The following is a 13,183-nucleotide window of genomic DNA, read 5'->3' as shown; positions in this document are numbered from 1 at the left end:
CGAAACGCGCACCATCCTTCTCCTGCCGAATTAGGCAGCCCTCATTACAGGAGCAGTGGCAGACATCCATTTACAGAACAGCCCACTCGAGACACGGCCATTACACAAACAAGGGCAGATAACTGAGTTACCCAGAAGCTGCATCCCTGGCAACCTCCATTACTAACCATCACTTCCAAGAATCCTGGCCCTGTTCCCCCCAGCTTCTCTTTCCCACCTGCCACCCATGGCCTCTCCAATCCCCCACGGCCTCACTTCTGCAGGAAGGGAGACCTGAACAGCTCTGGGGCTGCCCCGAATCTGGCGAGCGGAGCTCTGCTGCAGGCCTGATCCAAACTGGTCCCTGCTGGGCCACACCTGCCCTCATCGGCAGATGAGATAAATTAGTTGTTTTTTTTACTGCTGGCCCCATCAGAAACCCCTCTGGTGGGCACAGGTCTGCTATCTATTTGTATTTGCTATCTGTTGGTACAGATTTCACCTGGCACCCTGCCACTCCTCTCTCCCTGCCTGGGTTTTCCCTTTTGCTTAAGCAGCTCTCCCAGTTACTGGTCGGATCCAGCACCAAGGGCTGGAGGGCTTCACCCCCGCCTTCTCATCACCAACAGCTGCAATAAATAAATGCACAGCATGGCAGCGACTGGTAAAGACCAAACGTGGGCTTTCAGGTACAGACACATCGCTCCCTCCCCAGCCGTGCGAGGAACGGCTCGGCGGCAACCACCAATCCGGGAATCACTTTTAAATCCCTGGGTGAGGCCTGGCTGCAGGTGTGAAACCCGCACCGTGTGCCCCCCCAACCACGTGCATGCCCTCTGGGGTGCAGCTCTTCGTTTCAGGGCTCCCAGCCCAGCAACACACCTAGTCCCACAGTTCCAGCAGCAAAACTGGCATTTTTGGGCCACGACTCGGCAACCCAAAGCAAATTCTTTCTCAATAGAGACTAACCAGAACCCCTGAAGTTACCCTTTGGAAAAGGCACTGCAGGGCCTGGACACAGCACAGAGGCGCCAGTGCTGAAAAAGATGCTGCGTGCTCGGCCACAAAACCTCCACATTACGCTCCGGACCAAAGAGGTGGCCATGCTGGGAGAAAACACCGGTTTTATCTGACTACAGCTTTGCACCAAGCTCACTCCTGCGGGCACCTTGTGTTTCACAAAGCAGCAAGCCCTGGGCACCGGGGCTGCTTTCGCCACTCGCCTTGGTGAGATCCAGCTCTGGAGAGCGGTGTGGTTCGCTCTCGCCATGCCATGTCCACTCCGACCGGGAAGCCTGGCCGAGGAATGGCACACCTGGCGCAAACTGCCCGCTCCATCCCCATCTACACGCAAGCTGGGACAAGCCATCTCACCAGACTTATCAGTCAAATCATCCTCGTCTTTCTCACCAGTGAGTTGAGAAGTTTCACCCACAGCTTTCAAACGCCACCACCTCCGTGCGTGAAAAGCAGACGGACAAGATGTAACCCTGCTTTCACGTGAGCGGCTCGTCCACCCTGCTGGCAAGAGCGAAGAGGCACACAGATCCGCTCACCCCACCCCATCCCACCTCCCGCTGCAGGCCTGGCTCTCCCCGGACAGAAAGGGATGTGAAATTTCTTGGCGTGAAGCAGAGGGATTTACTAGGTGCGGACCAGGAAGCTGAGCTCTGGTTTTAATAAGGTGGCAATAAGCAATGCGTCTTTCTGCCCTCAGAATTCCTCCTCTTCAACTACGAGATTTATTAGAGGAGCCATAAATCATTTCATGTTGCAACTGGCCAAAAAAGCCCGACGTTTTTACTGTTTTTGATTAATAGATTTATAATTGGCAGCAGGCATGGCAGCCTCTGCGTTTATTTTTCCCAAGACTTTCTTCCTTTTCCTTGCAGCTGACACAGCTTGGCCTCCTTTACATGTTACTTTTTCTCCAGATCGCTTATTGTTTTGATTTCAATTGAATTGTGTTCCCTTTGGTCCTAGTCCACGGGTACTATCTTTAGGCAGAGTTTAATTTTGGGTTGTTTAGAAAAGGGCACTGCTGAAACACCCTGAAAAGAACACAAACACACATTTTTACTTTCTGCCGTTGGCTGGGGAAACTTCCCCTTTTCCCCAGCCAAATCCATGCCTCTTCACACCCTTCAGAGTTCAACTGCCACCAGCAGCAGACGTGGCCTCACTTCTCCCAGTCCCTTCCAAAACATGCCCTAGAGTCCACCAAACCACGTAGGACCCAAAACTCATCCACCACCTCATCACCTCAAAGAGCAACCTGAGACAACCCATCTCTGAGCGCCGCCGGGGGGCACAGCTGGACGTTTTCCTGCAATCGGTGTTCAGGAACTTCCTGCAATTTGTTTTGAATTATTTCCCACATGTGTAGAAAGAGGACTGAACTTTTATTAGTTGTGCGAGCAGAGATCAGATGTTAAGAGAAAACTATCTCCCGCAAAGCTGCGATGTGCATGCTGCTTCGAGCAACAGTTTACAAATGTTAAAGCACCACCCTGAAAGTATCGGCCACATCAAGCAGATTAAAAATCTATGAGAAATTACAGTGAAAAGCCCTAAGTAAAGCTTCAAAAAAACCTCCGTTTCTCTTCCAGGCCAAGGGCAGGTGGGACACAAGGCCTACCAAAGGAAGCACAGGCTGAACCTCACGGACCGGAGGAGCTGTTCAAGACGTACATTCGCTACAAGTGGCCAATAACTGGTATGAGTCACGCACTCAAAGAGGGCAAGGTAGCGTAAATGAAGCAGGTGTCTGTAAAAACCAATAATAATTTATAAGCTTGTGACGCCTCAAAATGTTCTAAAAACACTAGCAGAGGACTTTTTGTTCACAACATCGCTCCAAGGTCGGAAGAGCAATTCTCCGGCTCAGGAATGGGTAAAGCGAGGCAGCCAAGAGACTGGACCGACATCACTCCAGACTGCCCCAACCCATCAGCAGAAAGCCCAGAACACCTCTACACCCCGGTCACAGGAGGAAAGCAGCCAGAGTGCTGCTCTGCGGCTGCTCAGACTTACTCTTCGCACTCAAGCCTGTCTCAGAAAACTTACATTTTTGCAGTAAGTGCCTCTCTGGAGAAATCCAAGAGGGCATGTGCTCAAGCCCAGACCTGATGGGAGGCTGGAAGGACAAGTCAGGGAGCACATGGCTCCCTTCCTTCTGCTTCAGCTTGTCCCTGCTGCCGGCACCACACGGGCATTGCATGCTCCCATCACACTTCACAGCAAGAACAGCAAATACAAAGGAACAGAGGAGACCTTGCTGGTGTTTTCAAATCAGTAGGAAATTGCCAGGAGGAGGAGAAGACTGCCCATAAGGGACAAGTGGCTCTGATGCTGGCCTTCCCTGACATCTCAGGAGGGGTGATTCACACACCTCAAGATCCATCTGTAGTACTCACTGCCACAAGACAGTGCGCATGCCCAAAGTTTAAATGCACACAAAACGCAAATGCACACATTCATGGAGAAAACTCCATTAAACACAAAGCCACCCTCGTCTCCGAAGCCTGGAGCTGAGCTTAGAGATTCTGCCATGGATAAATCCCCAATAATGCCCTGTTTCTGTGCTCTTCCCAGGACATTGCTCGCAGCCAGTGCTAAAGCGAGGACATCAGACCTCCCTGGAGGGACCTCCTTGTTCCTAGCTACCTGAGAGCTGCTCCCTGGCCGTGTGTACGGCAATTAAAAGTCTTTTCTGTAGGACAGGATTTAAATCTAAGCAGACCATCCCGTCCTCTCCCACCCCCCAACACAAACAGAGAAACAACACGTGAAATGCGCTTCTGTAGCATGTCCTTACCCCGACAGGCCTTGTGTCCTCCAGATGCCACCGAGGGCGGCCAGAACATTCCCGCTAGCGTTGCTGGAACCAGCCTGCACCACAGAGAGAGAGAGAGACTGGATTGGAAACTGTTGGCAGAGAGATTTCGTTATTTACTGAGCTCCCTGTCCCTGGTTAGTGCTACTTTACAGCAATTACAGATATCCTAACAACCTCCTTACCCCAGGCACAGGCAAAAAAGCTCCTTATCTCCAGTAATAAGGCAAAGGGCAGAAAGGGAAACCAAGGCACAGAAGAAAAAAAACGATCACTCCAAGGTCACAGAGCTGGTTAGTTCAGAACTGAGTAGCCAGTCCTTTCTGCACTACACTCAGCTCTACGTCCAGCAGCTGACACTGGAGTGAGAATTTAATAAAAAAACCACTCTCAGAGAAGCAACAAGGAACTTCGCTGCTCACTGCAAGAGCATTTACTTAAGATTTACTTAAAAAAAAACATGAGTAGTGTATTGCATGTGAAAACTGCCTTGAGAGCAAAACAGAGGACAAACGGCAGGACTACAGACAATTAAATTCCATGTGTGATCTAGCTAGTGAGAGATGACTAAGATAAAGATGCTGTCTGAATGGTCTCGGAACATCCCAAAGCACCATCATTCCCTTACCAATGCTGACCTGGTTGCTCAGTGCAGTGGCAGACAGAAATGAAACCCAGTTCTTACAGTTTGATCACCCACACTATCCAAAGGCCAAGAAGCTGCAGCAGGTACTACACCCAGCGATGAGATACACAACATAGCAACATGGTGAGCGCAGATGCGCGTGACTTGGCTGGGGAGGTGCGTGGCATGTCATCTACAAGAAACATCCCCGCACTGAGGGACGTAAGCAACATGGTAAAAACCATCCACAGAAACTCCAGGATGCCTGACCTTTGCCAACACAACAGCTCTTTTCAGGGCAGGGAAAGGCCAAGGGCTTTTAGCTATGTGGCTCCTCAGCTCTGCTCTGGGGTCAGCAAGATGATGACAGGAACACTAGGCTTACTAGCAATTTAACTACTCACTAAACTTACTGATCTTATAAGCAATCTTCCTCCCGCCCTGGTTGGCAGATGTAAGCCATCATGATCTCTGTGCCTTAAAATTTTAGGACAGAAAATCCAGTGCCAAGCCTTCCTCAGAAAAGACATACACACGCACACACTCAAGCCTAACCATTACAAAAAAACCAGAGGAATAAATCCTTGATGGGAAGTTGCCCTTAACTTTGGGCATCTAACTCTGCAAGGATTTTCTCCTAAAGACACTGCATGAGACTCTGCAAGTCTAGCACAAGTGCAGGCCCTTCTCAGCTCCTTTGGGAAAGGACCGGAAGAGCAATACAAGGAAAGGAACACAACAATTTCATTAGTTCTGCATGCGGTACCTGTTTACATCTAATCCTGCTTTCGAGGACAAGAGCAGAAATCATTATTAATAGGTGCTGGATTTCATTCTGTAACGACCATACAGAAACTCTGGAACTACCCAAGCCATTCACCTGCGTGTCTGCTGGCCTCCTTTGCTCTTACCTTCGCCAACATAATTCTCGTCTTCGCTACATCAAGAGGTGTGGTGACTGCAGCTGCAAATCCACCTGAGCAAATTAAAACACCAAACACAAGTGAGACATTGTTGGTTGCATATGAATGCCACACTGCCTATAATTCCCATGGCTGTGGTCAACACTGCTCCATTATTAATGCCTACAGCATGTTTCCTCACGTCAGAGTCCAGGTACGTTTGTTGAAGGCCTGTACACAGAGTGTTTTATTCCTGTGTGTTGACTTAAGGAAAACAGCTCTATACTAGTTAACTGTAAATCCAAACATCCCCCTTGGGATTACTGTCCTTTTGTTTTGGACTCTGTACATATATGAACATATGAAGGTCATAAGGACAATGGATTCCACTTCCAACACCTACGGACAAGTTTGCAAGGAAGAACCTGCTCACTCATCTGCAGAGATTGGAAAATAAGCTCATCACACTGTGCTCTGCTTTGAGAATTAAAGTCTGACCAATTCAAACGCTAGAAAGACAGAAAGAGAGGAAAGATGCTCGGCATCTGAAACACACATGCTTCAGGGGCAAAGCTACCCACTGATACAGACAGACTGGATCTGGACTTCAACTGTTAGACCTGGGACTCTGTTTCAAGGAAAGAAGACAAGCCAGTGTTTGGGATGGAGCTCATCTCCAACAAATGAAATCAGCTCCGTTCTGGCTAACAACAATGTGAAGCTGCCCAAGGGTCTTTGGAAATTGTCACAAGTCTGCTGCCACAACTGCCATCTTCCCCTCATGGGCATTTTTATTCTCTCTAGTCACTCCCAAACATCTCCCTTGGAGCTCATTACTTTCACTTGGAGCAGCCAGCTCAGCTGTGGCTTTCCTCCTGAAAGCCAGATATCTTCAGCTTATCTATCTGCATCTCTCACCCACAAACGTGTGTGTGTCTGTCTCCGTATTTTAGCCCTGTGGCTATAGCCTGGCCTCTTGTGCTATCTAGGGACCAGCTTTGCTGCTTTTTCTCCCAGGATCTTATTCCCTTTGCCTTATTTCCCCATCCTAAAATTAACTCTAATCTCTCTCTCCCTCCTCTGTTCACAATATTTCAAGCAAGTAATTCATGCTGAGGAAGAGTCAAAGTGAAGGAAACTTTTAAAATGCAGGAGCAGCCCAGCAGTAAGTGAAGAAAGAAAGGGGAAGAAAGGGGGGGAGAAAAGAGAGAGAGAGAGAGACTTGTTCTGAAATCTCTCTTTCTTCTTCCTCCTGTTTTTTTCTCTGGAGCTTGTATAAATCCTGTATCTGCTACAGCAGGGAACAAAGTGACTCCAAAGACTGAAGCCTACACAGTACCCAGGGAATAAGCTAAAAATAAACTATTTTCTGTTCCAAGTTTTATGGAATGCAGAAAAATTGATCTCTCTTTTCTTGGGATGGGAGAGGGGAAAAGCATTTCTTCTAAAATCTGTAAAGTAATGAAAAAATCCATCTTGCCCCCACTGGCTTGTGTTTTTACCTGCATCTCTCTTTCTCAGCCACCTTAGCTTCAACATATTAAAGCCCTGCTTTATGTCAGAAAGGAGGCTGGGCCAGCTGGCACCCTACATTGATTTCTTACAGTTAATTAAGGAATGTTCCATGACAGTTCAGGAGTTGCAGTAAGGCACATGTGCAGTCCCCTGGATCTCAAACAAGAATAGCAGGCAAGCTGAGCTAGCGAACAGCCCCCAACGCCTGCTTTAGGAGCAGCTTCTGCTCGCGTCAGGTCGGCCCATCCAGTTCACTCTGCCGCAAGTTTTCTAGCAGTGATACCTCACTAAAAAGCAGAAAAATGGGTTATATTCAAGAAACCAAAGCAGAAACTATAAGCAAGTTAAACTAAATTCCAGCCCATTCTTGGACTTTCTTTAAGGTCAAAAATCTTTTTATTGTGAGCCAGTGTTTGAGTAAGTGACCCAAAGGCTTTGAGAGAATGGTCTGGATAGAAACTTTGGTACTCATGTCAGCCATGTATTTTTAGAACAGTAAAAATAATCTCCATGGAAAATAGTGGCTTTATAAGTCTGGATGTAGAAGCCCTTTCCTTTGCCCACAGACCAAGATAAAATTAAACAGTAAACCACATGGCTGTCAGGCCTGTACCAAGCAAAAAATCTCAATGCATCACTCAGCTATGGAGCTGATGGTAACACGTTAGTCAGACTTAGTTCCCTTATCAGATCCCGGTAAATTTTTTATGCATTTGTTCCTCACAGTTTCTTACTGGCAGAAGCTTCAGTCTTGGCTGATAGAGTGATTAGAACAAACACAATTTATCCTGATACGATGTTCCCAAATTCTTATCTGAAAGGTTTAACCAAGGCTGATTGGTTTTCATTTTTTCCCCAGCTAACATCTGCATCTTTCAGACTCTTTTGTTATTAATATTTCAATGTTTCTTTTTCCATCGCTGGGAAGTATTTGGTACAGATTTACCAATCAATTTAGAATGACAACAGCAACAATAAAATGCTTCATAAGCACAACAAGCAGCAGGATAGCGGCTAAATTAAGTGCAAGTTTGTATATGCTTGACAAAAACACGAGATTAAAACTAGCATTTGTTGGGAACCGCATTTTATTGAAGGCAGTAAGTCTGACAAAATGAATTTGCTCCAGCCTTAACCCTAAACGTCCTAGGTAATTTTAGAGTGACCTCTTCAACGTTAGCACACAGGTATCTAAGAACAGGCTACCGCGCGAGCGAGGCACTGGTCAGTCCCACCTACTCTAGCTGGGTAAAGGAACTTAAAACATGACTGTTTCCAATCATCAGATCAATACAACAGATACAAACTAGTACAGCCAGAGTCTACTCATCCAAAACAGGAGGGCTGTGCGCTGCACTGTCTAACACACACTAAGGCCCAACAGATCTTTAAATCACTCCTTTAGTCTATTCCTGCTGTCACTGAATTCTCCAAGAGCTGCCACATAAAGCTGGAGTCTGCTCAACTCGTCAGCCACCAGCAAAAGCAGGTATCAAAGTATCAGGTGGGCAAGAAAGGCCCAGACACATCCAGCCTTACACTCCTAATCATTCCAGCTTCTCTGCAGAGCTGACAGAGGAAAAAGGCACCTTTGCAGGCAGCTGGCGCCCAGACAGACTCGCCTGCTCACTCCTTTCTCCCTTGCCTAGAAGGATCTGGTGATGACTTGGGCTCAGCAAGTAGGCACAAAGATGGCTTTTCACATGGGAGAAGGCTCTTGGCTTGTCAATACTTCTAGCAGAGGGACAAACTCCTCTATTGGGAAAATAAAACTTCACGCTGTAGTGGAAAATTCATCACCTGTCTCCCAAGAAGTTACAATGGACACTGTATATTCACACATCGGCTGAGCAGCTGAACTTCACCAAGCTCAGGGTGTTAAACAGAAAATCCCTCTGCTACTCACACTCTCCCAGTGACCAGGTCTTGATGGAAGCGCTAGTGACAGACATCTGCAGAGAACGATTTACCTTTGTTTGGCAACAAGAATAAAAAGTCTTGAAGACTTAAGATATTTCCCTAGGTTCCTGCTGGCATTTCCTACCCTTTTTAGCTGTCATACGCAAATCAAAATGGAGAAGCATCAGAACAGAGTGAAATACCACCTGAGAACAATACATGACCCTAGGTCCTCGCAGTAAGGTGGCTGCCTGCAGAATTTGCTGCTGCTGCTATACGAAAATGTTTCACAGGTTCTTTGACACACTCCTCAAATAAGATCCTACGAAGGGATGAAGACAAGGTCTTCTTCAGTCCCTGTATCTTTTTTTTTTTCTGTACCATTTTAACTTCTCCTCACCCTTTCTAAAGGGTCCAGGGAACCCTTCCGTCATCTGGCCAGACCCCTGGCAGACTCCTCTGCAACACCAGCCCAGTTTGGTAGGTCAAGCTCCTGTCAAGAGATAGGAACTTGTGCTGGACTAATGTCCTTGTTTGAATTAGCCCACCTTAGGAAAAGAAAAAAATCCAGGTTGAGCCGTATTATTGCCTGTCTTCATTACTGTTTTCTGTACTGCCATCTGAAGGTTACCCAGGACTGATTCAGGATTGAATCCCAAATCTGGGTTGAAAAACTGAGTCACCCAGGTCCAACACTAAACCTCGCACCATCCTCTTACACTGACTGATTTCCAAGTTCACAAATGGTCTTTTTCAGAACTCTTCAATCAATCAGTTCTAATTTGAACTTTTATTTTATTGATCTTATGTTAATTTTTTTTAAGAGGAAGTTTATCCTGGTCCTTTATCACTGTAGGAACAACAACTGTAATGGTAGAGCAAAGTGACCCAAGAACTTCTTGGTATTTCTGCTGAAATCCAAAGAGGCAAAGCATCGCTCCTCCAGCGATTTAACCAGTTCAGGATTAGAAGCATGGTCCAAGCAGACACTCCAGGGAAATCTTGAGAACTACTCAAAAATTTAGTCAGAGCTATAGAGTTAAAGAGGCTTTTAGGCACAGTGTGTAATCTTGTCAGAGCCAATTAGATCAAAACAAAAGTGATGGGAAATCTTCCCTGTTAATGTGCAAAAAGCTCTCGTTAGTGCTTTATTACTCACTAGGCTTGCACCTCCATTCTCAGTGACTTTGTCACCACAGAACATTCATTATTAATGTTAAGCCACACTTTTTTTACGGTAGGGAGAACGAAGGCGTCTTTAACAGAGGCAATTTTCAATCGCATGGAATGGACACTCAGGTTCTTTGACAAGCTGGAGCTGCCTCGCTGCTCCAGGGCAGCACTTTGCTTTCCCAACAGCCAATGCCCAATAGCAGGATTTCCTTGCCACTGGCCCAATTCCACAGAGGGCATAAGAAAACCACCCAGAGGCTCTTCTGGGACAGCCTACCCTGGTATGGCGCAGGGCTGGGGTGAAGCAGTCCATCCAGGCAGCCTGAGCCCAGAGAAGACTCAAGCATGGGGTGCAACCACAATCACGCCTGGCCTGCCCGCAGCATGGGGACATGCTTCCCTCCTCGGCCTCCAGCCTGCCAAAGCCTGTGCCCAAATCCGGGCTGGTGTCCAAACAGCTCAGGCATGAGGCAAGGTTTGGTTCAAATGCAACCCCAGGCTTAAAATATCATGTAGATCTACCCTTGGGTTCCTCCCCACCAGCCGCTCAGATATCACCTTCTCTCACTCCCTGACTGCTCCAAACACCTCCTTTAGTTAAGACACCAGAGATGATGATAAAACTGGACAAGGCCTCCAGGGATTAAATTATTAACAGATGAGAAAGAGAGGATTCCAAATCTCTGATATTTATGCTCATGCCTATTACGTTTCTATAAAAAGCCCATGGATTGCATACATACATCTTACACATGTGCGCTCAACAAGGATGAGTCGGCCTCTCACAGCACTTTGGCTGAAATCGCTGCCATTTCACAGGCACTGGGGATGGAATTCAATATATTGTTGCTCTTTGTTCTGTCTTCGCCAAATAATCAGTTATGATTTAGCTAGGAACTAACCAATGCACCCAGACACACACGTATGTGTGTGTGTGTGTGCGCCATAAAGGGAAGCCAAACAGGACTTTTCTTTCAGTTTGTTTCAGCTTATTACCCTGCCCCTCAGGGCCTCTAATATATTTTTAGAAAGTATTTAATTCAAGCAAAGAACACAGGAGAAAAGCGTGTCTGTGTGATTTCACCATCCTACTACTACCATGGTGGCACTTGACAGCATCTCTGTGTTTAAAGGTTATTCTTTTGGATAATCTTCTCCTTTTAAGGTTTATAACATGATGATTTTAAATCACGCGGATGCGCACATCCATCTTATTTTATTCACAGGGTACTGGTGAGGTTTTGATTTTTTTGTTTTGGGGTGGAAAGAAAGGGATAGAGAGTTTGGTCTGTTTCTTCTTCCCTCATTTGAAGCTCTATGTAAGTAGTTAATAATTTTTAACCAGCGAATCCATTCTTCAGAAAGCAGGAAATTACTTTTCCACTGCCTCCATTCAGTAAGAAGGCTAAATATTTTCACTGAAACAGAATGGATGCAGTACTGGATTAGATGAATATGGGGCCTGCCTGTTAACATGTCTGCAGAGGGAGGCAATGGAGACGGAAAGGGAAGGTTCTGATCCAAAAGGGTTGAACTTCGTGATTTTTGAAGCAGGTCCTCAAAGGAGACATGAGAGAGGAAGGTTAAAATGCTGCTGGTGAAAAGGAAAGAACGGGGAAAGAAAGAACAAAGAAGGAAAACCAGGCTGGAGGAAGTGAAGCTGGAAGGATAACCCAGAGAATATATATCATCACCAATTCCAGCACATCTAGAAAATAGCACTCCAGCTCTGCAAAGATTTATGCTTGGGGAATAGAGCCTCTGAAGACAGCCAGGCTGAACTGCCTCATCTGCTGCCACCATGAACCTGGAACTCTCTGTGCTGCTCCACAGAGGACCCGGTGTCTCCTTCAGCACAAAGTGTTAGGTCTCCCCAGTGTCGGCCACAGGGCAGGGAAGCGTTCACGCACAACCATCCCTCTGCAAGCTCCTTCTGCGACATTGCTACTAGAAAACGAGCGGACACTACTGAACATCCATCAAAGAGTAGCAAGTCCAAGCACAACTGGTCAGGATCAATATGTACAGAGAAGGAAATGGAGGCACTGGGCTAAATTTCCAATTGAGGCACCAAATTGGACTTCAGGAAATTACTCCACAAGGCCTTGGGTAAATCAGATAACCTTTCCAGCTCTCTGAACATGCCTGAACACAGGTTTTTTTATCAATCTGACTGTAAAGAAATCAACGGAGCTAAATTAATGATCCCCTATCACACCTGCAGACATACAGATTGCATTTTAAAGCATTTTTCAAAACAAAAATGAACGACCTGCTTCAGTCGCTCTGATTTTGTTAGCCCTGATTTGATGAAGCCAGTGTAAAATCCAACAGTAGACCGAATTTTAAGCAGAATAAAACTCCCTTCCCATCACACAAACATAGAAAATACAGCTGGACAAGACCATAAGAGATCATCTAAAATACCCCCTCTGCCCCAAAATGGAATGAATTCTACCTAAACCATTCCCTCCTAGCTCACATGCCCAATCTACTAAACCGTGTGCAGTTACAGCCATGCACCCTCTCTCAGTTGTGCAGTTACAGCGCCCATCAAAACGAAGCCTCAGTCTCTGCTGGAATTCTGCTGCTATTAATACTTCCATTCCCCTAACAGAGCTTATTTTAAAAAAATTACATACGATGTAATGGCTCTGATTTTGTAAGTCATCAAAGAACAAGCTTTGCTTTTGATAATCTCTATTTCAAGAAATGCTATAATTTCTCTTTAAACAGGATTTATTTTTTCCACATATTCTGTTACTGGTTTGGAATCTCAAAATGTATTTTAGCTCCTTGGGCAAAAGCTCTGGCTATCCATCTCTTAACTACTAATCTGTTTTTTCTATTAAGGCAGTTGAGTCTCTCCTCCCTCAAACTTGTCAGCTATACTGATGAGTCATTAATTGATTTTTTTCTCTCCTTTTTTTTTTTTTTTTTTTTTTTTTTGAAACAATTACAGTAGGCTAAAATCAAGCAAGAAGCCTACTGAAGAATTCAATTAACTTCTGGCTTGTTTGGTAATAAATAGTGCAGTATTGTATTCTGCCACTCTTTATTCTTGTTCTAGTGTCTGGAGATTGCCCAGATGTTTCGTCCTCCGTTTTTTTTTTTTGCTGCGGAAGGCTTTTGCCTCCAGGCTGTGCAGTGCTAGCCTCTGCTCTCCTGACTCTAGTTAATCTACATGGCTGTCAGAGCTGTCACATGAATGGTGAATCATGGCCTCTCGCTGCAATCACTTCAACCCCTGGGGAA

General features: G+C 46.0%; 1 protein-coding gene across 6 annotated transcripts in view; it reads right to left on the bottom strand.

Moving 5' to 3' along the window:
• The window catches only part of SLC25A26 (solute carrier family 25 member 26), a 114,758-nt gene that overhangs the window by 27,098 nt on the left and 74,477 nt on the right, over nucleotides 1-13,183 (bottom strand). For 5 of the 6 annotated variants that reach the window (XM_082321805.1, XM_082321802.1, XM_082321804.1 and 2 more), the window contains 2 exons: nucleotides 5,351-5,415; nucleotides 3,797-3,870 (listed from right to left, as the gene is read on the bottom strand). The exons of the other annotated variant lie outside the window; for it this stretch is intronic. In XM_082321805.1, coding sequence (XP_082177931.1) covers nucleotides 3,797-3,870; nucleotides 5,351-5,415 — 139 coding nt within the window. The remainder of the gene's footprint in view (nucleotides 1-3,796; nucleotides 3,871-5,350; nucleotides 5,416-13,183) is intronic. 6 annotated transcript variants of the gene reach the window in all.

This window comes from Platalea leucorodia, assembly GCF_965183815.1.
Source record: "Platalea leucorodia genome assembly, chromosome: 9".
NCBI classification, from domain to species: Eukaryota; Metazoa; Chordata; class Aves; order Pelecaniformes; family Threskiornithidae; genus Platalea; species Platalea leucorodia.
This window is presented reverse-complemented; position numbering and strand designations above follow the sequence as displayed.